General features: G+C 41.0%; 1 protein-coding gene across 1 annotated transcript in view; it reads right to left on the minus strand.

Annotated features, from left to right (window-relative positions):
• LOC139695260 (protein amalgam-like) overlaps window positions 1–27,088 on the minus strand; it is a 194,691-nt gene that overhangs the window by 36,177 nt on the left and 131,426 nt on the right. The window contains exon 5 of the mRNA XM_071593954.1: window positions 8,797–8,925. Within this exon, the coding sequence (XP_071450055.1) occupies window positions 8,797–8,925 (129 nt within the window). The remainder of the gene's footprint in view (window positions 1–8,796; window positions 8,926–27,088) is intronic.

Raw genomic sequence — 27,088 nt, forward strand, 5'->3', positions numbered from 1 at the left:
ACTGAATGAACAATTGTTATTTATGTTAAAAAATAGGTAAAATTCGAATGCGTTCCCTCATGATACGTATATGAATCATAGTATATTTTCGTCGTAAAATGTCTAGGCCTCTAATTGGGCTAAAACCTTGTCGCGGGGAAAGAGATTGTGTCCTCCAACCACGCCAGGAGCTGTGCTGGCGAGAGCAACGATCTTTGCTCCCGGCAGGGCCACCCATGCCAAATAGTTCGATGGGTATGAGCCAGACGGATACTAGTCTGCGCAGCGTCTGTTCCTACAATGATACGGTTGCAGAGATGTCTGACCCCAGTAGAGCGAATGATGATGTCAGGTTAAAGGCACGTTTGAAGAAGTCAACGGGAAACCAACACAACCACTTATTCCTTGAGTAGTATGGTGCGTACCATAGAAAAAAGGAGCCTGGCGACTACGGGAATCGCCCCCATGAGACGTATGCCGTGCGCTACAGCCGCTGGGACAAAACTTCCGAGGTCTTAATCACATGAAATCCTTCCAGAAAAAAAGCAACAACAATAGCACAGAAGACACAGCTGAAAAACTAATTAGTTAGCATATAAACATTGGATATAAGAAAGATGCTCAGGATGAGGAAATTAGAAATTTATAGCGATTGTTGGATATATGAGATATACATGTTTTACGGTTATATGAGGTGAGATGGACAAATAGCTTGGGTTATTGGAGTGATACCTGAAGAATTAAACACAGCGGAGGGGAAGAGAGCCGGTAAGTGTTATAAATAATGTAGAGAAAAATGTAGAAGGAATTGAAGTAAACTTGGAGCTTGAGGCTGATAGAGTATTACTAGTCGCACGAAGAGCTTAACCAAGGAACTTGAGTATTATTAAGCTCTACATTCCACCAACCAATCATAGAGAGGAAGAGATTGATAGAGTATATGATTAGCTAGAGATCATTCAGCCAAATTCGGGTGATTCTGGAGGGGAACAATTGATGGTGATGAGTGATTGGAACGCGACCGCAGACGAAAGAAGAGAGGGTGGTGAAGTGGAGCAGTACACTTTAGGAACAAGGAATGGTCATGGGGAGAAAGCAATAGAATTCTGCAGGGGACAGGGGTTAATCGTCACCAACACTTGGTTTAGGAATCGCATAGGCGTAGATGTACATGGAAAATGCCAGGTGACTTAGAAAGGTACCAATTACATTATACTACGTTTAGGCACAAATTAAGAACAGCGTGATCAATTCGCACAATTTCCTGGGAACGCATGTGGCCTCAGATTATAATTTATCAGTTATTACGTCTAGCGTCCGACCCATAAAGATATGAAAGGAGAGGCTGGTTAGAAAATGGGAAGTAGATGAATTGAATTGATTGACAAGGATGGAGTATCAGCAGGCTGAAGAGAAAATCATAAGAGAGGGAATGGAGCTGAGTACTAAAGAGTGAAAATTAGTACTTAGAAATTTAAATTAGTATTAGTAATTAGAAATTTAAATAAGAAAATGGCAAGGAAGTAATGGATAACTTATGATATGATTAGGAAGATAGACGAAAGAAGGAAATGGAAGAATTCAAATACAGATCAGACAGAAGGGCATAAAGGGTTAAATAATAAATGTAGGCGGTTAATAATAAGTAAAAGAAACGAAACGTAAAAGATGCGTGCAAAGATATGGTATGATAGAGCTTATAAAGAAAGTTTTAAATTGGTTACCTGCACCGGGAGGTACAAAACACTCTTAGGAGATAAGAAGGGAAAATCAATGATTGCAACGAGAGATAAATCAGGAAAATCATTAATTCAACGAGGGAAGAAACAAGAAAGTTGGAAGTAATGCACACTTGTAGAGGATCTGCATGGCAAATGCATTGGGCCGACCAAATTAGACATGAAAACAAAATATGAAATGGATGAGGATTGTTTAGGTCTATGTTTTTATTAATGGCTTGATAGGGAGGGCATTAAAGGCGTTGATATAAAATAAGGTCGAATCGATGGACAATATAATTGGTGAAATGCGGCCATTTGTTAAGGCTACAGGACGATAAGATTTATCAATCAAGCAGGTTCAGTAGTCGTTTGGTTCATCAATAAGGGAATGGAAGGCAGGGCAAATTATTACTTGGAGAGCGATGAATTTGGGTTCAGGAAGGCGAGAGGCAGGCATGGCCTCAAAGTATTAATGAGGTCACTATTCGAGAGGTACGTACGTAGAATGGAATCAAGGTGTATATGTCTGTTTCGTAGATAAAAAAAAGTTTGATAGAAGGAATTGAATATAATGAATGGATATGCTGCAAAAATAAGGAGTAGATTAAAGGGATAGGCGTCCTATCCGCAACCTGTACATGTCTCAGGACTGCAATTGTGCGAGTGGTGGATGAAGGGATCGGATGGCCAGTATTATGTGGAGTTGTACGGCAACAATCTTAAATATCACCTATGCTCTTTAACATAAATCATATGTGAGTAAATTGTCAAAGATAAATGGAGAGAACTGGAGATTGAAATTAAATATGGCGGGGAATCTGTAAAATTATTTAGGTTTTGCGTATGAGCTTTATTAGGGAAGGACGGATTTGTTCTCATCCAAGGATTTCAAGCACGGCGAGCGCTCTGAAAAGTTAGTGCGATAGGTATCGGACGAACAGCTAATCTAAACAAGACAAAATGATTTGGTCATTGAGAAAAAGAATGGCTAAATTAAAGATCAGCCTTGGAGCTCATAGGCTATAATACGAGGGTCATCCGGAAAGTAGTACCCGTTCGTGAAATAAAGACACAAAAGTAAATATTAACAAACATAAAAAATTTTATTTGAAAGAGGATACTTTAAACTACTTCTCAACATAATCTCCAAGCAAATTAAGGCATTTGTCATAACGTGTGACAAGTTTCTGTATTCCTGCTGCATAGTCCTTCGCCGCCAGCTCATTGAGATACGCGAGGGACCCATCTTGCACAAATTTTTGCATAATGCAGATGGTGTTTAACAATTTCATGAACAATTGTTCGAGAAACATTGGGAAAATGCTCACAGATGTCATCAATTGTGACGCGCCGATCGTTCCTCACGAATTCGTCAACTGAGCTCACCAGTTGGTCTGTAATGACAGACGGTCTCCCCGAACGCTCATCGTCGTGTGTGTTCCCCCTCCCCATGTTGAAGTTGCGACACCACCGCCGAACAGACGACTCGTCCATTACATTGTCTCCATACACCTCCTTTAATTGGCGATGAATATCACATGGGCGAACGTTTCTTGCATTGAGGAATTTAATCACTGCCCTCACTTCACAACTGGCGGCGTTCTCAATTTTTTTAAACATTGTAAACAATCACAGAAACAACACAGGCAATGCTAGCGTCACGCAACTTGGCTCAGAGAAGGCAGACAAGCCACTGAAGCTATCTGACCTCGTCCAGCGGCTACTCGCGTCGTCAGCACTTCATGCGGCACGAACGGGTACTACTTTCCGGATGACCCTCGTATATACGAGGGTCATCCGGAAAGTAGTACCCGTTCGTGCCGCATGAAGTGCTGACGACGCGAGTAGCCGCTGGACGAGGTCAGATAGCTTCAGTGGCTTGTCTGCCTTCTCTGAGCCAAGTTGCGCAAATTCTCGTAAGTTGGAACAGTGTAGCTATCTCGGATATGTTCTGGGCCATAGCAGTCTAAGTATTATGGGCCAAAGAAGAATTGCTGTGGACAAAGAAGTTTCCATTAGGAAGAGGAATTGATGAAAGAAAATTTTAGTAATGATATTAAGAAAAAACTAGTTAAAAATTTGATATTGACCGTATGTTTTTTACGGCGCGAAAACATGCTCACTGAACCATGATGGTAGACAGATTCGCGACGTGTCAAATGCTTTTCATGTGAAAACATAATAGCTAATACGGTAGAATGTACTGGTATGTTGGCCGCAGTCAGGGCTACAAAACCTTCAAAGGTTTGGTATAGATATCTTCTGCGTCTAAATAAAGAATGCTGACCTAACGAAAAAGAAAATCAAACGATATATAAAGTTCAAAAGGTGCTGTTTCTTGATATTACGATTCCTTGAATACCTAATGGGGATCTGATTCTTATTATTTTGGTACAATTTATTCAATTTTTTGTCCTTTGCTATCTGACACTAATTAAGCAGCCTATTGTATGCATTTATATCAGTAAACCTCACTTCCTTTAAACTATATGCCGTCCTTCGGATGGGACGTAAAGCTGCGCCCCTTGGCGCCTTTCGTAAAGAGTTGGCTAATGCCGACGCCGGGTTTCTTTCCACCCACCCTCCTTTCCTGCCCATCCCTAATGGCGCAAATGACCTCAGCTGTCGGTCACCTACCTTAAATACTACTAATAATTTATGCTATATTATTTGGAAATGAGGACTTTAAAGACCCACTATTTGACTATTTGACGATGGCCCACACTTGAATCTAAGAACCTCAGCTGTGCCCGAATGTCCAACCCGCTACCTACCTGACGGCCTCAGCCGTGTGGTGAAAATGAGAGCTTTTTAAGAGGTTCCCTTTGCGATTGAATGGTCGGGGATTGATTGAATTGATCGAGGCCCCCTCTACCAAGGAGGCCTCGATATCCTTGCAGAAATTATGCATTAATACCCTCCACTCGGCTCCACACCGGAGCTCCACCATTAATCCAAAGGGAAATGCTACAAATTGCGAGTTTAACATCAACCCACTCAATGCGACCCAACTGCTTCAATTCATTCTTTCCCTGAGGGAATGCAGAATCTATTCAGATCCGCGGTCCGTGGCTTCGTTGGCGCCAACATGAGCCAAGACCCGCAGCTTGGAGCATTTCGCGCCCGCAGCCGCCGCTCCAACCGCCTTCGTCACCTGAGAAACGCCGCCATTCGGAATGCAACAAGCCATCAGGTGCTAGCTCACACCCTCATGATTACCTTCTCCCGCAATGGGACCATCCTACGCCTGACGTTTCTGCTGCCTATTTTTAGAATACCCTCCTTCCCACTCCGATGGTTACTTCTGGGCGGTGCTCCCACAGAGGCGGAGGTAAGGGCAGACGACACCACAGGGCTATCTTATGCTTGCTCCTGATATATGTTGTAGACAGGGGTGAAGTTGGCCCTCGCATCTCCCATCCCTCGCCGCAGCGTTTACTTCCCAACCCTTCCAAACGAGACAACCTTTCAATCTTCCAGTTTACGGATTGGCACCTCACCCACATTGAAAGATGACGGTCTGCTTTCGGAGTTCTCTGCCACATGTGGCATACAAGAGAGCCAAGACAGTGCATGAATGTATATCTTAGTCTTAGACGTTGTGATTGTGATTTGACAAATAATAGGATTTAGAAATTATTTGATTCAAAGAGTATGAGTCACTTTCATTCTGAGGTTAAGTTTAGCAGCTGACTTGTTAATAAGCTCGATAAATTTAGTTCATATGAGAAGACCGGTTATAAATAAGGAATTTTCCAACCAAAAATTAAGATAACCTTGGAATATTTTCTGTTTCATAAAAAAATGGGTGAAATCCAATTATGTTTTTAGCATTTTGTTGCGGATATTCATTTCTAACAACGAAGCCGTCACCGTGAAGTACATGTAGATTGCAGAACATATGGGAATAGTTTCCCCACAACTCGTCAGCTAACGCACGAACTGAATAACCAAGGATTGTTGGTCAAAGTAAATTGATCGGTAAAGCAGATACACTGGAGGGGTAATTAAAAGATTTTACGTAAATGAAGGCAGTAATCTATTTGTTTCAATTTAAAAAGTTCAATTATAAATTCAAGACAACATCCCAGAGAATCCGTTTGAGTTACAAAAGGCATGGAGCTGCATTAATATTAAACTAAAAGTCGTAATCATAGAACTTAAAAGTGAAACGAATTAATTTCTTATGGATCAGATATAGTTTTTGGAGGAACATTATGTATGGACGAAAGAGATTTTCTTTCCTCAGTTAGATACAATATTTTCTAAATCTAATTATTCACCTTCCGGTGAGCCGTGTCCAATCACTTGTATTAAACTCAGGTCATTTTTCTTTGCTCTATAGGTGACTTACTCTAAGCATCGGGCCATGCAAGCCACCGCTAAGGTGCGTGGCAGTGGGTGATTACACACTAAACCACTTGAAGATCAAAATACTTTTCCCAGTCAGCTAACGGTATTCTGATCCTTCATCTTTCGTAGGAAAAATGTTATCTGAAATCTGTTATTAATATATGATCTTTCTAAATTGATTTAGATGATCTCTCCTGGCGCAATACTTTGGAAATAATATTACATTTTCAACGCCATCACTAAAAACACCTTCCAATGTATGCTTGACCTTCGCTCCATGAGTGATGCCCAGCTTACCTTGTAGTTCCTCTAATGATTTTGATGCGCTACTCAGTTTGTCATGACAACTTTTTACGAATCTACCCTTCCTACGCTGCGTGCAAACTAATTTTTAATGTATGTATTGATAATTTATCTCTATTTTCAACTATGCAAGGCCAAATGCACCATAAATGAATTACCCGAACCAAATACTGAGAGTAATCTCGGTTCGATATGTGAACTTCGTCGTGCGGCTATTGCCCAGTGGTGCAGTTCCATTGATTACATGTTCTTCCAATTACATCACGGGGAATAAGAAGACCCAGGAGAAATAAATGGCACGCCGTTCCAATCGGATGGAGTTAAAATCCGTTAAATAATGCACAAATAACAGAAATCGTTAAGTTTGAATTTTAACAAGTGCTGGAGAGTATTTTTCATCGAGCAGAATGTTTGCGTTAAATTGGATGATGCCTGGATTTGCCAGGCATCATCCAAACCACTAATAATATCACCCATAATTTAGTTATACGAAGTTTTTAATCCCATATAAATTATTTCCCTGGCGGGGCAAAGATGAAGAGATTAAGGCAAATACATTACAAAACAGCGCTATTCGTACTAGTTAGTAGGATACTATGGAACAAATTTCTTATCACTCAACTTAGAAGAAGTGATAGTAAAACTTATTAAGACTACAAATATTTCAACGTTGTTTAAAATTATTATGTAAAATATTCTATCAAATGAATCTTTAAACAATTATTGTTTTGTGGACAGATGATTTTTTCTAAGATTAATTTGTTAAACCCGTTAGTTGAATGTAATAGACAGACAAATGCAGTTTTATGCTAAACTCAATTTTAATTGTTATTAAGGATATTATCATTTTATATGTTTTATGCCACGTTTCAACTGGCCTCAAGTTTCATTCTCATCGAAGTTCATTTTGAAAAAAAAGACATATCGCTTCAACTCTATGGCCTACTTCTTAGGTGCAGCGCCTGTGGCTTTGAAGTTATCGCTCAAGTGACACGCCGGCAAAGTAGATACGTGACCTAAAAGCCAAGTATTATATTGAGTAAAACATACCAAGGGCTATTTTAAAATTTTTTTTTGTTTAAACTATCGCAGCAGTTCCTTAATGTATTCCACCCTTGGCTCCTAATCACTTTGGTAAATTGATTGGGCGTAGAGTGGCTAGATTTTTAAAACCTCTTTTGATAAACTTACCAGCGTATCCAAAATATTAGCGCAGCTAGACTGGCAATCCCTCAAGGAGCGAAGATTTAATTACAGATAGAACATCCTGCATAAATTGGAAGGTCTTTCTAGCAGTGATATTGCAAATGTATTATTACCCATATCGTACGGCAAGAGAGATCATGTTAGTAAAATTAAAGAGGTAAAATAAAGAACAGATAGATTTAAGATGTCAATTTTTCCACGAACGATAAGGGTTCAAAATAATATTATCCATCCGCGGTAGGGCCATATTCGGGTTAAAATTAGTCTATTATTTAGTCACCCACCTCCGTACACCAATGCGATGGTTTGAAAGGTGCTAACATATCAAATAAAATTATCTACTGCTGCTATTATTTTCAGGGGGGCCTCAAATTTAGATTAATATCAATCATTAAACCTTCGACATTGCACGCATCCATTTTTGGATTGGTTCTTGCCTTCGAAAATGTAACTTCTTCTAGCGAAAATACGAAAAACTGCTATCGTGTACACCAAAAAGTGTACCATCGAAAAAAAAATCCATCATAAGGGGATTAAAATAACTCCAACAGGTTGCGCAGGATTTTTACTCATTATAGAAGACTAAGATAAATGAATGATAAAACAAAAAAATGTGCTCGGAAATACAGACCACTCCTTTTGCCCGAACCGTTAATCAAGATCGGATCGATCACCTGTCATATAACCACGGCAACAATAAGGTTATTTCGAGGCGTCGAGGCCGTAACGGCACTCCTGATAAGTAATCGATGTAGTTCTTATTTAACGTCTTCGTTATTTTTTTTAAATTTGCTTCTGAATAAAACTGATTTCCTCCTCCCCCCCTGCCCCCGGCAGTCCTCGCTACTCCACACCCCCCCACCGCACTCACAACGCCTCATCTCCCCTGCGTTGCCTCTTCCTTCCTCAATACACCGTCACGCGACACCCGGGACACCCGCCAGCCCCCCTCTCAATCGCCCCGCCCCGCTCCCGGCGGTGATAAATGGACCCATGGACGGCCAACGCCGCCATCGGAATGGCCTTGATTGATGGCCCTCGCGCGGGATATGGCGTGATTCACTCATTCATTCGTTTGTGCACCCAGTCGTTTCTTTCGCTGCACGCAATACATGTGTGCGGCGCCAGTTATACATGCGTATGCGCGAAAGCGCGGCCGTGTTAGTGTGTCCGTCCCGGGAATTAAATGAGAGACGCAGAACCGAGTGTGCCTGCATGTCCTAGCGATACTCACAGTTGACGTTGAGCGTGATTCGCTTGCTGACAGCGGGAGGAACGTCGTTGGAGGCTATGCACAAATATGCACCCATCTGCTTCCGGTCCAGCTTCACCAGGGTCAGGACGTCTCCACCAATGGTGTCCTCTGCAGGGAAATAATAAAAGATTTTATTCGTCACTCCATAATAATTTACATAAATATATATATATATATATATATATATATATATATATATATATATATATATATATATATATATATATATATATATATATATATATATTATTTATTTATTTATTTATTTAAGTGCATTCATGCATATACTCACCCTTAAACGGCGTCTGTTCAGGTATAACCGATCGCACTGAAAAACGCGCAAACTTCAATATATTGAGTGATACGCTGTTAGCAACACTACCTTGCAAATTACCTCTTTCGTAAAAACGCGTTTTTGGATTTTTGACATCTCGTTTAGTTTTCGGGATATTATCACTTGATTGTAACGTTTTTAAGTGTCAGTTGCCATTTTTTAAATTTTCGATCACCTGAAACAACGATGTAAGGTAAATTTTGCGAATAATTGGGAAAAGCTTCTTCAGAAATGTTTTCACTGTTGAAACAAGCTTACCGAGATGATGTTCTAGGTCATGAAAACGTGACGAATGGTTTCTTAAGTTTTCGTATGCCACATGAAGATGATTCTCGACCCGGGAGGAATTACACCTCAACTGATGAATTTTTTTCGTTTATTTGTGCTCATTTTTTCATGGTTCTTGCACTACGACAATTCGATTGTGCACCGCTTTGTCAATTCTTCAGTTTTGCACCACAAGTCAAATCACTGCGCTCCCGCAGCCTCCTCACTCGCTAAACATGGCTCATTCCGATTTCTTCATATTTCCTAAATGAAAATCTGTTCTGAAAGGACGGCGTTTTCAGAGAATTGGTGACACCAAAGCAGATTCTTGCCAGGCCTTAAAGGTCATCTCAGATGAGGGTATCCAGGACTGCTTCCCGAAAAGGCAACGACACTAGTAAAATTAAAGATGCTTGCATGTTTGCATATATATATACGAGGGTCATCCGGAAAGTAGTACCCGTTCGTGCCGCATGAAGTGCTGACGACGCGAGTAGCCGCTGGACGAGGTCAGATAGCTTCAGTGGCTTGTCTGCCTTCTCTGAGCCAAGTTGCGTGACGCTAGCATTGCCTGTGTTGTTTCTGTGATTGTTTACAATGTTTAAAAAAATTGAGAACGCCGCCAGTTGTGAAGTGAGGGCAGTGATTAAATTCCTCAATGCAAGAAACGTTCGCCCATGTGATATTCATCGCCAATTAAAGGAGGTGTATGGAGACAATGTAATGGACGAGTCGTCTGTTCGGCGGTGGTGTCGCAACTTCAACATGGGGAGGGGGAACACACACGACGATGAGCGTTCGGGGAGACCGTCTGTCATTACAGACCAACTGGTGAGCTCAGTTGACGAATTCGTGAGGAACGATCGGCGCGTCACAATTGATGACATCTGTGAGCATTTTCCCAATGTTTCTCGAACAATTGTTCATGAAATTGTTAAACACCATCTGCATTATGCAAAAATTTGTGCAAGATGGGTCCCTCGCGTATCTCAATGAGCTGGCGGCGAAGGACTATGCAGCAGGAATACAGAAACTTGTCACACGTTATGACAAATGCCTTAATTTGCTTGGAGATTATGTTGAGAAGTAGTTTAAAGTATCCTCTTTCAAATAAAATTTTTTATGTTTGTTAATATTTACTTTTGTGTCTTTATTTCACGAACGGGTACTACTTTCCGGATGACCCTCGTACATACAAAACAAAGCAATCAACCCAAAGGTCGGTTTGGTAGGTCATAATAGAATTCGCCCAGTACTAAGCCCGACGGTGTGTGAAATTCACACACCGTCGGGCTTAGTTCCTTTCCTAGTGCCGGTTATGGTTTCCCAGGAAGATCTGGTACCCGAAAAATCACATACAGGGTTCGTCCGGAAAATAAGTGTACTGAGCTCAGGAAAAAAAATTTATTACACTTTTACATATCTCAAGCTAATATTCCTGAAAATAGGACCCTTGTGAGTCGATACACTTGTTCCAGCGGCGTTCCCATTCCTGGAACGCTCCCGCGAAGGCATCATCGGGAACCTCTCGAAGACTCGTCGTCGACCTCTTCTCTGCCCTCCACGAACATCTTGTGCCACCGAAAGATCATGTTTCTGGACATGGCTGACTCCCTGTAAGCCTGGTTAATCATACCGACAGTTTCGGTAGACGATTTCCCAAGCTTTACCGCAAATTTGATGGAATAACGCTGCTCCAAAAACTTCGGCATCGCGTTCCGTGATGTGGGTCGAGCGTGGAGGTTCTCGTTAACAGAGCTCCTCACTACACCACAGCTCAGAGCCGACTGTCCACAGCCCAGCCCAGGAGTCAGTACACTTATTTTCCGGACGGACCTTGTAGCTCGGGTGGAGCTGCAGGTGCCACAGGGTACCTTGCCCCTGAATCCTACCCGGGCCACTCCGGTCAGCAGTCCAATGCTCTATCCCCTGGACTACCATGACTCACATATATATATATATATATATATATATATATATATATATATATATATATATATATATATATATATATACCCACTCACACACACGAAGTTGGATTCATTGCCAAATTGGCGCGTGCAGCGAAGAGGCGCAAGATTTGTAAAACGTTGTTATGATAAAACAAAGGCATATCGAAAATATAAAAGCAGCTAGGCTAGGTGTCACTCACGGAGCAAAGTTTAACTTACAGATTAAATCTCTTGACTTAATTGGAAAAACGTCTCTTTAGCAGTGATATTGAAAATGTATTACCACCCTTATCATACCTCCGTAAGGGAGATAATATCATAGATATAAGAGAGATCAAATATAGAACAGATAGACGTAAGATATAATTTTTTCCACGAAAGATAAATGATAACCATATCATTTTTCGATCACGGTAGGGTCATTTTTAGGCAAAAATAATCTTTTGTGCATTAACCTCCTGCCACTTGCCCTATATATTTATTTATTTTAAAATCCTGCAGGCCACCGGTAGGGTGAGTGGCAAGGGATGAATACACACTAGAATAATATTAACTCAATTATAACTCTACCGCTGTAAAATGCTATTCTTATCCATTATTGTAGGTGGAAAAGTGAGTGTTCTGTTCTACACTTAATCTCTCTAACGCAGTTCAAATGACCTAAACTCCCGTAATACGATGGGGGCAATAAAACATTTTCAAAAACACTGTTTAAGAGACCTTCCATTTTATGCAATAGCTTCAATCTGTAATTTAACCTTCGCCTCGTGAGAGATTCCCAGCCTAACCTCTCTACTACTCTAATATTCTGGATGCACTACTAAGTTTATCACAACACAGTTTTACAAATAAAAATAAATAAATCTAGCTCCTCTACGCGGCACGCGATCCAATTCGGCAAGTAATCCAACTGCGTGAGGCTCCCATATGATTGCACCATAGTGTAAATTAAGCGTAACCAACGAATGGTCAAATTTCCATTTGATCATTTCATCACTTTTACCAAGACTCTTCTAATATATCCTAATTTTGTATTACCTTGTCCACACTTCCCTTATGTTATTCACCCGGGAGAGATCATGAGTAAGGATAACGCCCAGGTATTTAGTCGAATCTAAACATTTCGTTTCTGCGTTCCCAATGCAGTAAACGTTCGGGATAGAATTGCTTTTTTTCCAAACATAATTGGCTACGCACTTTTTAAAGTTGAATTCTAATTGTCAAGTGTCGCACCAGCGTTGTATAGCAGTAAAGTCATCTGAAAAGGTTGTTATTTCCTCAGGGTCACAGATATAACGGTAAACCACTGCATCGTCGGCAAACAAACGTACCTAACTAGAGACTAGGAAGTCAATTTCATTAACGTAAAGTAGGAATAAAAGAGGCCCGAAAGCACTTCCCCGGATAAACACCTAAAGTAACCTCTTCAGCATTTACACTAAATCCATTTATGACTACTCTTTGAGCCCGACCATTGCAAAAAACTTGAATCCAACCCCGGAATATTTGTACTTTTGCCATATGCTTCTAGCTTTGCAAGTAGTTTACTTTGAAGCACTTTGCCAAAGGCTTTCTCAAAGTCTAGAGCATACACGTCCACTGGAGCATTAATCTCCCCAGAAGTAAGATTATCATGAACAAAAAGCGCAAGTTTTGTTTTGCAGGATCTACCTTTTCACAAAAAATGCTTATTTTTCATTAATAACTCTTAATAATCGAGGTATCTCACGATCTAAGTAGTAACTATACGATCCATAACCTCGCCGGAAATGGATGTAAGGGAAATATAACTGTTATTGCTCGGCTCCTTCTTGTCTCCGTTTTTAAATATTGGTGTTGCGTTAGCTGTTTTCTAATCTCTGGGAACCTTGTGATAAACCAGCGACTTCTGAAATGTTATTTCTGGATACGGCGCAATTTCTGAAGCTAGAGCCTTAAGTATACGAGCCGGTATTTCATCTAGCCCGGAGGATTTATTTACCTAAATATTTTTCAGCAAACGTTCTAATTCATTATATGACATTTCAATTTTGGGCATTGTTTGACCGGTTGATTTGGTAAGCTGTCGGAGGCGTTTGATGAGATATTGGTGAAGACTCTTCGAAAGAAGGAATTTAATAAGTTAGCCTTTCCCATACTGCTAGTTACTATTTCGCTTTTGCCATTTTTTAGTGGATTGACAGGTGATTTATTTCCCTGAACTTCCCTGGCGTATGACCGAAATGCTTTTGGATCAACTTTCAAATCTTCCGCTAGCCATTTCCTTTCGGATTTGCTTAACACTTTCCGAAATTCATTTTTGGCATTCCCCTAAGATATCTTGTAATCATAAGTGATCTCATTCGTTTTGACGCAAGAGAAATCATCCGTGATATTTTTCATCTTTTCGTGACATGGGGTCGTAATGCCTTTCTTGCATTTGTGTTGTTCCATCTAGGTTCCTTGTTTCCTTTTATAAATTTACTGGGGATAAACTTTTGACTGCTGAGCGTGCAATTTCAAGGAAGTGATTCCCCATATCCTTAGTATTTCGGTGATTACTATATTTCATAAAACTAGCATATGGATTCTGTAGCACGCACTTTGGTTCATTGTAGGCGCCTTCGTTAAAAAAGTAAATTTTCATTTTTGGTTTATATCGGACTCCATGTAGCAAAAACAGCATTTACAGCCCTGTGGTCACTAATTCCTTTCATAGTTTCTACATTTATGAATTTTACGGCAATATTTGTGGCTAACAAGTTGAGAATATTAACACTTTTAGTTAGTGAAGTGACAAGTAAGTTCAATTAGTTCAACGTAAAAGAATTCAATAGCGATTCACAGATATCTTTGTCTTCACCGTCCGTTTTAAAACTATTCTTGTATGTGCTCCAGTCAATAGATGGGACATTGAAATCTTCGTATAGCGAACATTGTGTTTGGATAATAAACCTTTGATTTGCTGATATAATTATTTTATTGAATTGTCTGTCGACTGATGGTCTATCAAATGCGTACACATAAATTCTATCGGATTGAGGACTTATAATTGGCCACCAAACGCTTTCCAAACCTTTACCTAGAAGTACCTCAGGCCTGCTGATGCTATAATTTTTCAACTACAATATAGGAACCACCCCGATTCTATTTTTTCTGTTATTTCTGTAAATGGTAAAAGATTTTGGGAAAATTTCACCGTCAACGATATTAGTGGATAGCCAGCCTTCTATCTTAATATTTTTTTTGAATTTTTAACGAGGATCGTCTTCTTATTAATATTAAATCCATGATAAAATTTTTCGTCCGATGCTCCCTGGTTGCTGTTAAACAAACTATTGGTAGCACTGAACCTCACTTAATTTAAAGCAACATAATTTGGCAAAGAAGACCTTAGAGACCCACTAATTGACCTAAAAGATATATAGAGTATGGAGAAATAGCATCTACAAATATGCTTACAGCGATGCAAAAACTGCATTCGGATATATAAGTATACCATATGTTGCACCATTAGCCATCATACTACGTGAAATGTTATAAAAGAACAACATTTATTTTAATAGTGTAAAAATATACGGATTCAGTTTGAATTGTGACCTTTCTTGGTAAAAATATATGTACATTATTGCTGACAAACAATTCTTTTGGCTGCTGAATGCTAAGTTTAACCTTGGAGTCAACCGTTACTGTCATTCCAAGTCGGTCGCTGAGACCGCTTGACTAATTTGGGCTTTCTCGCTCTTCTAGCATGTTAACCCTAACGAATTGAACCACTCAACCAAATAAAAATTAAAAAGTTCCTCGCCGCGAAGAAGTTTTCGCCGCGAATGAATGCTAATATTTTTCAAAAGCCGAAGAATTTAATTTTCTATTCTCGACTATCTTTAATTTTCTCTTCTATTGCTATATCTAAACCTTCTTTAATGCCTGGTTCTTTGGAAACCATATTCGCCAGATGTAGTAATATTATTTTTAATCGTCAATCGTCTTCCATTTCACAATTTTACGGGGCACTCACGACGAATGGATACTCATTCCGCAGATTTTAGTATTTTCGAGATTAAAATGAGATGAATTGATCCCTCCCTCCAGCAGTCAAACGCGGCGAGCGTTCGTCTGCCATTCAGCTCCGCGCCAAAGTTGCAATTTTAGTTCCTAGCTGTGCGAGCGCAGTCCATAAATCAGGCGACTTCAATCCACGGATTTGAAAAGAGATTTATCCTAAACACTAGAGCATTTCCATGCCAATGAAGTGATTTAACTAACAGCGGAAGCACGGCTCGCAATCAAAGTACATCACTTTTAGATCCACGGCCGATTGAAATGTTTGATTCCGGTGCAGCTTTCGGAGGGTTGGGCTTCCCCTGCTCATTCTTAGCCGATGACACGCCGTCCCCTCGGGATTTACGAGCCAGCTCTGTGAAAGCCTTCGTCCCGGCCACAAATATTAGCAGGAACACATTACGACGACTCCGCCAACACCAGAGGCCTCGGGGAGGGAGAGAGGGCTCTGCTTTTACGGCTTCCCGCAACAAAGTGTGCAAATTGAGTGCCTAGTATTTAGAGCGAATAGGCGGCGGGCCGAAACGGGAGCTTTAAGCCTTTCGGCCATCTCGCATTCAATTGGCCCGCACGAGGCGTCACAATAAACAGTAATTTATAACGGGCCGCGTCCGGTCCCAACACAATGCAGTTGTACATCAGTCGCAATATGTGACGGTTTCAAACGGGCGTTTGCGTCTTAAAACTTTCGTATTGTTGACGTGACAAAGCTGTGAAGGAGGCATAGCTTTGATTTGGCGGGGCTTTTGCTGGCAGGACGACGAAAGCATTCCCTGCCCCTATTTATTGTTTCAAGCAACCTAAAGTGAAAGGTGAAATGTGTTGTTACCCATACAAAAATAATTTCGTGACCGGTTAGCACGACCAGCAACACCTGATGCAAATATACATTATGCGTGTCTTTGGCAATTTTGTTTTAAATTTATTTTTACCCCTACTGCACTACGGTAGGAGTACGAAAGGGGTAAAATGACCCCGTGCAACGCACCTTAGCAGTGGCTTGCAGGGAACATAAATAAATTAAAATTAAAAATAACACACACACACTAAGGGAAATAGATCTAAATATATATATATATATATATATATATATATATATATATATATATATATATATATATATATATATATATATATATATATATATATATATATTTATTTATTTATTTATGTTTGTGTGTGTTTGTATTACACTGCAAATACAGATCTATTTCCCTCATACCTGTTTCGTGTAAGGCTATGGAACATTTAGTTGCTAGTTTGTTAGTGAAACGCTGATAAAAAAAATTATTAAAGAAAAATTAGCACGGTTTCTGAATAGGGAGATCCCACGAGACACAATTTGCGCTTTTTGTTCGCGATTTTCTTACTTCGGGTTAGAACAATGTTCCATTAAAGCGATTTTTCTAGATTTCAAGAAAGCGTTCGATAACATACCGCATAGTAAATTACTCACAAAGCTAGACATATATGGCATGAATTAAAATATCTGGGTTTGGATTAAAGACTATTTGAATGGTCGGGTGCAAAGAGTAGTCATGGATGGAGTCAGCTGAAATGCAGCAGAAGCATGTTCAGGTGTTCCCAAGGGAAGTGTCATCGAACCTCTTTTATTCCTACTTTACATCAACGACATTGGCATCGTACTCACGAGTAAGATACGTTCATTTGCCGAAGATGCAGTTGTTTACCATTATATCCGTGATCCTGAGGACACAGCGGCTTTATCAGCTAATCTTAATGCTACAAAATGATGATGCGAATTGGGCATTTAGAATTTAACTTTAATAAGTACGTACTAAAATACTTTTGGAAAAAGAGAAACTTTATCCGAGAGCCTACTGCATCGGAAACACCGATATGGAATGTAGAGACCCATTTAAATACGTAGGCGTTACCCTCAATTACGAACTCTCCTAAGTGAAACATATATGGGGAATATGTGCACAATCTAATTAAAAATTAGGATTTATCAGTAGAGTACTGGGTAAATTTGATGTAAAAGTCAACGACAAATGTAATCTTTCGCTGTTTAGGCCTCATTTAGAATAGTATGCTGCAAGTATATGGGGTCTTCACGAAGTGAATTGATTGCTGAATTGCATTGCGTGAAGTGAAGAGACATAGATTTGTAAAACGTTGTTATGATTAACTTAGTAGTGTATCCAAAATATTAGAGCGGCTTGGCGGGGAATCGATCACAGAGCAAAGGTTAAATAACAGATTAAATCTCTTACGTTGTTTGGAAGGGCGTATCTTAGGCAGTGATGTTGGAAATGCATTATTACCCTGAAATGTAGAACGGATTGATTTAAGATTTCATTTATTACACTAATGATAAACGATCATAATAATATTTTCCGGCCGCGGTAGGGTCGTTTTTGGATCGAAATTTGTTTGGTATGTATTCACCCTCTGCCACACACCCTAGCAGTGGCCTACAGGGTACTTAAATAAAAGTTTACACAAATATTAGTAACTTAGTTCATAACTTCTATTGCTAAATTTATAATGGTTGGTCACCTGGAGGAACTCATTCACTGAAAGGTTATTACGTAGATTCGTGATTTTTTGCATATTTTATAGGAACAACAACAATCCGGAGCCTTCTTTGGCAATATCAAGTGAAAGGGAAAATATGAATAGGAGACAACGGAAACTTGAGTTGTGCGTATGCATAAGAATATCTCTATTTGAAGGGTTTTTTTTAATGCAACATCTTTGACCAATTTGTCAACTACCAATATTAATATTGTACATTTCCTGTATTTTTTAGAAATAAAATATGCCATAAAACAAATTTCTCAATGTTTTTATGTGTGCGGTGGAATATTGATTTGGGACAAATAAATATTGGATGATTTCATTTTTATGGTTTGTCCATATATATGCACATTGATATTTTTAAAAGTATCCATCCATGTGTTCAAAAGTTGAGGAAATTGCTGCATTGGATCGTGTACAATGTAGAGGAACTAGATTTGTAAAATGTTTTTATGATAAATTTAGTAGCGTACCCAAAATATTCGAACAGCTAGGCTAGAAATTACTCACCGAGCTGAGGTTAAATTACATATAGTATTAAATCTCTTGCATTTATTGGAAGCATGCACACATACATGCTCTTGAATGTACAGGGTTCGTCCGGAAAATAAGTGTACTGATTTTTTCCCGCCGCTCCAGGCGCGCCCAGCACCGCTCTGACGGGCTGCGATTGGAAGGGGGGTATGTTGGCAAGCGACGCTGAAAAAGGCAGTCGGCTCTGAGCTGTGGTGTAGTGAGGATCTCTGTTAACGTGAACCTCCACGCTCGACCCACGTCACGGAACGCGATGCCGAAGCAGCGTTATTCCATCAAATTTGCGGTAAAGCTTGGGAAATCGTCTACCGAAACTCTCGGTATGATTAACCAGGCTTACAGGGAGTCAGCCATGTCCAGAAACATGATCTTTCGGTGGCACAAGATGTTCGTGGAGGGCAAAGAAGAGGTCGACGACGAACCACGGCCTGGACGCCCATCAACGACACTCACCGACGAAAATGTGCGAAAAGTTCACGATGTACTGAACTCTGATCGTCGTCTTAGTGTTCGGATGATAGCAGAGCAGTGTAATGTGCCAAAAACAATAGTGAACGAGATTATTAGGCACCAATTACAGATGCGAAAAATTTGTGCAAAGTTGGTGCCGAAAGTGCTCAGTGATGATCAAAGACTCAATAGTTTGGAAATCGCGACACAACTTGCGGTTCACTGCAAAAATGATCCACATTTTTTAGAGAACGTTGTTTCGGGTGACGAGACGTGGATCTTTGAGTACGACCCGGAGTCGAAGAGACAAAGTGCTGAGTGGCACACCCCATCATCACCCCGTCAAAAGAAAGCTCGCATGAGCAAATCTCGGATCAAGGCGATGCTCATTGTCTTTTTTGACAAAAGGGGAGTCGTCCACTACGAATTTGTACCTGAACGACAAACTGTAAATGCTGCATTTTACGTCCAAGTGCTCGACAGGCTTCGAAAACGAGTCGCCCGCGTCCGGCCAGCGATCAAAAATATCTGGCGGCTGCATCACGACAATGCGCCGTCTCACACCGCGCTTGTCGTGTCGGACTTCTTGGCCAAGCACGGCGTGGCAACGCTGCCGCACCCGCCCTACAGCCCGGACTTGGCACCACCGGACTTCTTTCTGTTCCCGAAGATAAAGAGGAGTTTGAAAGGAACGCGATACGGGACTTTGGACGCCGTCAAAGAGGCCGTGACGACGTGTCTTCGAGAGGTTCCCGATGATGCCTTCGCGGGAGCGTTCCAGGAATGGGAACGCCGCTGGAACAAGTGTATCGACTCACAAGGGTCCTATTTTGAGGAATATTAGCTTAAGATATGTAAAAGTGTAATAAATTTTTTTTCCTGAGCTCAGTACACTTATTTTCCGGACGAACCCTGTATGTTAAGTAGTGACGTTGAAAATGTATTATTACCCCCATCGTACTACGGTAGGAGAGATTATGCCAATAAAATTAGAAAGAAATCCCAGGCAAGGCGAATGATTTTTTTATCCCGATCACCCCGAAATTGTTGCAAAATTAGAATGGTTTAGTGTAGAACAAATAGATTTCCCTGCCACACACCCTAGGGGTAGTGTGTAGGGTTCTTAATAAATAAAAAATGTCATTTTTTCCACGAACGATTAGGAATCAGAATAGCATTTTCTTGACCGCATTAGGAGTAAAAATATTTTGGTCAAAATTATTCTTATGTGTACTCACCCCCTAAAATGCACCCTATTGGTGGCTTGTAGGGTATCATATTATCATAACAAATCAAGCGGAATGAAATCTATCTGACACTTAAAACCTGAAAAGGCATCCTTGATATCTCATTTGCAATATATTCTAATCATTCAAACTTCCTGTCGTGTATGGAAAATCTACTAGGCTATTGAGATAACTATTGGCCCCCAAGGGCAGGAACTGGACACAGACGAGGTGATCACTCCACCCTGACTTTTTCTTTAAAGTCGCGATATTGTCCAGTTTCTTCCTGATGAACCGTATTGGTGGCAAAGATAAAGGAGTGCCTGACTCTTATATTCTAATAAGTGCCCGGGTTCTAGCACAGTAGGTGCGCATCCCTTTAAAAAAAACCAGTTGCTTCTTATGTGCTGTGCAAAGATTTCGTAGATACAAATTTCATTAAAATTTTAAGTGTGTGTGGTGGAAATATTATTGTCTAATATATAAAAACTGAATTTAAACTAAAACGCATAATTACAGGCGCCTGTCTTACACCTGTATCTTGTAATTTTTGACCTGGGATTTTTACATTTCCGTGGATCGCCATAACTTTGTGTAATATCAGCAGCGTAGTCTAGAAAATCGACGCTCACTATTCGATCCCCAATATCCCAATTGATGAGTCTTATTGATGATTATAAAACTCAGGTGTTAGTTGATGTTTATGTTAATTGTTCAATAGATTTGTGAGCCATTAATATTTAAAAGGCCGCTCATCGTGGCATACACTGGCCTTCATTGCCAGGGCTTCTACCGCAAATCAGGTAACCACGCAAAAATATATTTAATTATTTTCGGATGTGCTTTGCACTGAAAATGGATTTAAAAGTATTTCCCATTCAACCACGGACCCATTTAATTTTCACGACTCGATGCGAGAGACAGAATGAATGATATCCATTACCCGAAATAAATTCATGAGCATTACCTGAAACAGCCGAACGGTGCGGCGCGCTGAAGAGGCCTATCGCGTCGTATTGTTGTAAATGGAATGATTAGCGAGCGGAGATGTCGATTACCTCTGCACCTTCCCCTCTCTCTTCTCCCCTCCCCCCTCCGGCCCCACCACCTTCCCGCAGTAAATTCGAGACTGCCTCCGCACAAAGATGAATGATCACGGGGACTCCCTTAAAACTGCACGGTGGGGGGGGGACGAGAGGGTTGGGCCACGGCGAGAGTGTGGGCGAGGAGCGGGGGGGGGGATGTTGTTTTGTGTCGGCGAAAGTTACGGGGCTTGAGGTCTCATATCAGGTGGGGGTGGGGAGGCTAATCACTCGATTCCCCAACGCATCAAATTTCCTCCCTCCAAACCCAACTCTTTTATTTCGCGTCCTTATCTCTGAATTGGTGTTGCGTATTAGCTCCCACCTCTCGCCACCCATTCTTCAACCCCACCTCCCTACACCCGGAGCCAAAGTTTGGATATCTCCCCATCCCCCTTAGCACCGTACCCCGAAGCTCTCCCACGCCAAAAGGGCCCCCAGGGGTCGGGGGTTGCACTGCGGGGGGGCGTGGTTCTGGGTGGTGGGGGGAGGTCACCGGGGTTAGTTTTAAGGAGGGAGGGTGTATGGGTGTTGGGAAGGGGAGGTTGAAGAATAATGGGAGGGGGTGTAAGCGCCGGTTTTGGGATTTACTGCGCGCTCGCCTGAAAAGGGTATTTCCTCTGCATTGTCTCCGCGGTGTTGAGGAATCCTCCGGCATTGTAGTGAGGCTGAGCCGCCGGTAGGGGCGAGTGAATGTTCGGGGGAGGATGCTGAGGGAATGGGTTTTAGGGTGCGGTGGGTGCGGCGTGCTGGTGAGGGGAGAGAGTGTGCTGGATGCGCTGGCTGGCGATTGATTGCTATCTTGGGCGTTTCGGTGGGTCAGGCCAGTGGGGGGATGAATGGGGGAGATCATCCCGTCATTTGCGGCTTCGGGGCACACCCCCGTCCACTCAACATCCACATGCACACTGCCTGGCTCGCAGACTTGTGATGTTTCGCCGGGTTATTGTTTGAAATGCTTGCCATCAATTAGTAAAATTAGTAGTAGTTAGTACATTTCTCTCTATCTCCAGTGACTCCGTTTCCCTACCCGGGCATGGTATGCGCTCTGAATGCCTCATCACCCGTTGAAAGTGACGCCGAAAAGTGTGCTTTGGGGGTGGATGCAAAACGTGAAATTCCCGAAAAACAATTTTCATAGCAGTAAAAGCGATACAGAATTGGTCTAAAATGAAGCTAACAGATCTGAATCCGGGCATTTTACGTATTTAATCTATAATGAAATTCCTATAGCGACAAACCTTTTCCTTAAATGACTATGGCACCATGGAAATAAGTTTTTTATTAAACTATTCAAATTTTTCAATCAAACGGTTCTTTACAGTGAGTTAATCAAATTAATAAATGGTTCTATATTGTGATATAGTCTCTATTTATAATCAGCTCGTCGAAAAGAATGTTTGTTCTTTTAATATCCAATTAAGGATCATAAGGGTAATATTATGCAGAGTGTAGTTTTATGGAGCATTTATTAATTAAGCATATGGAAATAGTCAGGATGTTGGGTCAGTATTAATGCCACACTAACCAAACATTAATTGACTGACTACTGTCTGATACACATACATTATAAGTTTTTATCAAGAATTCCGAATATTCGGGGGAAATAAAAAAACTATTTACCTTATCTAACACACCAATTTCCTCTGCTGGTAAATTGATCAAGGCTGTAAGCCATAGTCATCACTAATAATTCCGAGCAGAATAGCTCAGCAAAGTGCGATGCATGTGCATTTTATGAATTGATACATGCTCTTCATAGAGTAAACAATATGTCGCGTAGCCTCCACTTAAAGTAAATGTCGTAATCTTTCCTCTCGTTCGAACGGTTATCAGAAAAATAATCCAAGTCGTCATAAAAAGGCATTTATGTTCACCAGCTGGCAGCTAACTCTATAGATAGTCGTTCTGGGTGTAGATGCTAACTCTATAGATAGTGGTTCAGCTGTGGGAGTAGATGTTCTGCCTGCTCCCGAAGATCGCTTCCTAGGAAACTTGTACAACAATAATTTATTACTGTTTTTCCAAGTTTTTTCTAGCTACACACATACGGGCAGCATTGTTCGAGATGATATGATCGGCGCAGTCCTTTGTTCAGTTTGGGGTAAAAAACTGGCCGTTGTACCAAATACTTCCGTTTTGGGATTCCAGGAATATCCACCGTCTCTTCGGACGTGGTCCCCTGCTTGCCTGAGAGTGAATTGTACACCGAAGTAGCTGCATGCATCGCACCAATACCACTCCCGCCGTCTGCTATAATGCTGACAGTCCTCGGATGCCTGCTGCTTCTCGCTAGTGTCCGTGTCTGTTTTCCTATGCTTCGTGCAACGACGAATTAGTTTGCCTTAATGTCGCAAGGCCCGGTAGCCCGTTCAACCCATTCCTTCATTGACCGCAATCCTCGCAGATAGGACGGACATTTTTGCTAGCAATGGTAAATCCTTCGTCATAGCTATGATCTCACTTTTTTAAGCTCATTCTATTAATGCTAAATCAGGTATATCTTTTTCTAGATTTTAAGAAGGCCTTCGCAAAGTATTTCATAGTAAAGTACTCAAAAAGCTAGAAGTATATGGCATTGATAAAAATATCTGGGGTTCGATGAAAGACTATTTGAATGGTCTGGTACAGAAAGTAGTCATAGATGGAGTGGGCTCATATGCTGAAGAAGTCACTTCAAGTTTTTCCCAGGGAAGTGCTATCGGACCTCTTTTTTAACTTAAAAAAGTTCTTAGCCATGAATTTTTGGACAAATAGCGATTCGCTAGCTCCCGAACGCCTCATTTGGAATGCGCTGTAAGTGTATGGAATCCTCACGAAGTTAGATGGTTTGCCGAAATTAATAGCGTGTAGCGTAGAAGAGCTAGATTTGTAAAACTTTCTTGTGATAAACTTAGTAGCGTGTCCAAAATAATAAAGTAGTTAGGCAGGGATCACTCATGGAGCGAAGGTTAAATTACAGATTGAAAATCTTGCATAAATTGGAAGGTCTCTTTAGCAGTGATCTTGAAAATTCATTATTACACCCATTGCACTAGGGTAGGAGGGATCATGTTACTAATATTATAGAGATTAAATTTATAACAGATACTTAAAAGATGTCATTTTTTCCATTAACGATAAGTGATCAGGATAATATTTTCCGCCCGCGATAGGGTCATGTTCGGACAAAAATTATTCTAGGGTGCACTCACCTCTTACCACACACCCTAGCGGTGGCTTGCAAGATACTATAATAAATGAAAAAATTATAATTTCTTCGGTAAACAAGAAGGGAAAATCTGTGTTAATTATTGGGGATAATTTGGCAGAAATATTAACTGAATTAGAAAATATCCAAGATAGATGGAAGGAATACAAATAATTGTGTGGCAAAGAACTTAGAGCAGCAAGGTTAGACGTAAGAAAATATACCGCATATGAAAATAGCTTAGGCCTAGGCTTGCTCGAGTGCGAAGTAAAAAGGAAAACAAGGGATTTGAAGTCAAATAAGGTCATCGGGGATAGAAATGTTTTTGTGGAACTATTTAAAGATTTAGGTAAACGCGGTGTCTTCATGTACTAATTCGTAGAATTTATAACAGAGGAATCTAGCGGGAAGATTTGGCAGATCAGTTTCTATACCAAAAAGGGCCAAGGCAAATATCATGTGAGGAATGCAGTACAATAAATTTGATTTCGAACTCACCTAAAGTGGTTCTCAGTATAATCAATAAGAGAATGGAAACAAGGAAAATACTTTCTGTGCCTTCAGCGTAGTCAGTAGAGGGGTATAGAGCAGTGAACCGTTGTAAAGAGTGTAACGGATGTTACGACATGAATAATGTCTGGTCGTTTCCCTTCAACTCAACCTTTTGTTGGATTGCGGGTTGCCATGTGTTTTTGGAAATAAAATTATTGAAATAGAGGTGGTCTGGCTGTTTTTCTAGCTCTCCTCATCACACGTTCTTGCAAACGCTTGCGGGGTAGTATATAGATGTAAATACCTGGTTTTGTTTTCTTATGAGAAGTAAATAAATTTATTCCAGTCCAATACAAAACACTGACCCTTTTACGGAAGGACTCTTGCGAACGAAAACACACGAAAACGTTGATGATTCGATCGATTTATAAATTCCTCTCATCCAAATTCTTCATCATAACCCGGAACAGGGGGTGGAGCCCAACTGTTTGGCTCCTCCTTTCATCACCAGCCCTTTACAAAACCTTATTTCCGAACGCCTATTCCTCCACCTCTCTTGTTTGCTTAGGCCGTCCCCAACCCCTTGCCAAACTTCTCTCATTCCCCCTACTCACGTTCAGTACGTTATGGAGGCTTCGACAATTTCCTTCGCTCCATTTCACCCTCCGCCGTAAAAATACGCGCGGGCGTCTCGTGAGAAACCCATTCCCCTGCCCCACCCACAAACCCAACCTACCCCAGCTACACGTTGCCAACTGAGCCGCCGCTTTCGTCGAGATTTTCTCATAGTCCATCGGCGACATGAGTGTTTTTTTAGGGAAACACTACTTTGTTTGTCGAGTCCACTCTACCACAGTAGAGAGTATTGATTGCTGTCCGCCAATTTTTACACCCATTTTCTTACTCTTTCCATCAAGCGTTCCCGCGATCGACAATGATTAAGTCGAGTTCATGGAATCCTCTTCCAGTGCTTGCAATGTTTTTTTGTGCTTATGGTGGACATAATTTTCCATTTATTGTGTACAGCATTTTCATAAGCATTTTCGCTCAATTCATAAATGGCCCACATTAAGTGTGAGGTAAATTGGTCTTTTAAAAATAGAAAATACGAGGTCTGTCCGGAGGGTATCCAGCCATGCAATTTTTCGAGAAAAATAGCCAAATTAGAATAATGAGGCCTCAGTCCCCTTCAATGTACTCACCTTGGAATCTCTCACACTTGTTTTAGCGTCTCTTCCACTTCTAAAAACAAAAGGCAAAGTTCTTTTTTTGGCATGGACATCAGCTGTCTCGTCGCATTCTCGTTTATCTCGTCAAGGTAGAAAATTTCGTGCAAGCCGCAAACGATTACCCAGGTTTTCTATAAAGTAAAATAACTGTACATGACTCGTGGGTCAACGGCTATGACCCTGAAAGAAAAGCCCAATCTTCCAAACAGTAGGTTGACGAGATAAAGGATAATGCGACGAGGCAGCTGATGACCATTCCGAAAAAGGACTTCGCCGCTTGTTTTGGAAGGTGGAAGAGGCACTGAAATAAGTGCGTGAGATCCCAAAGGTAATACTGCGAAGACATCTAGGGCCTCAGTGTTCTAGGTAGGCTATTTTTCTCAATACATTTGAATGGCTGGATTGTTTCCGATCATACCTCGTTTATATGTTACGCGTAGCTCTATTCCATCCAAAATGTGTGCTTGCTTCCAAAAACTTCTTGCATAAATGTCACAAGAAGAACCCAAGGAAAAGTTAAATGTTTATTACAGAGTTACATGCTAGATATGACTATATTTTATACTAAAAATGGCATACTCACTCAACACGCGGTATGTGTATACACACTATCCCTGCGCACATGCCCGTGGACTAACCACTGATGTATCATATATTCCGTTCATGCTGTTAACCTCGTAGAAAAAGTGATCAAATAAATATTTTCAGTCCCACACACGTACATTTTCCTTTAACGTTATTGGGGATCGAGATGGTGCGGGGGCTGACGTACTGGCTTCCCACCCAGGGGGCCAGGGTTCAAATCCCGACGGTGTTGAATATTTTTCAGAGGTATCTCGATCCCTACTTGAGGTGCTTTGTGGAGGGCACTTTGAGTGAGTACGCCGTCCGTCGGATGGGACGTTAAACTGCGGACCCCTTGGCGCC

Source organism: Hetaerina americana, unplaced genomic scaffold (genome assembly GCF_022747635.1).
Source record: "Hetaerina americana unplaced genomic scaffold, ioHetAmer1.1.p SCAF_6, whole genome shotgun sequence".
In the NCBI taxonomy this organism is placed as follows: domain Eukaryota; kingdom Metazoa; phylum Arthropoda; class Insecta; order Odonata; family Calopterygidae; genus Hetaerina; species Hetaerina americana.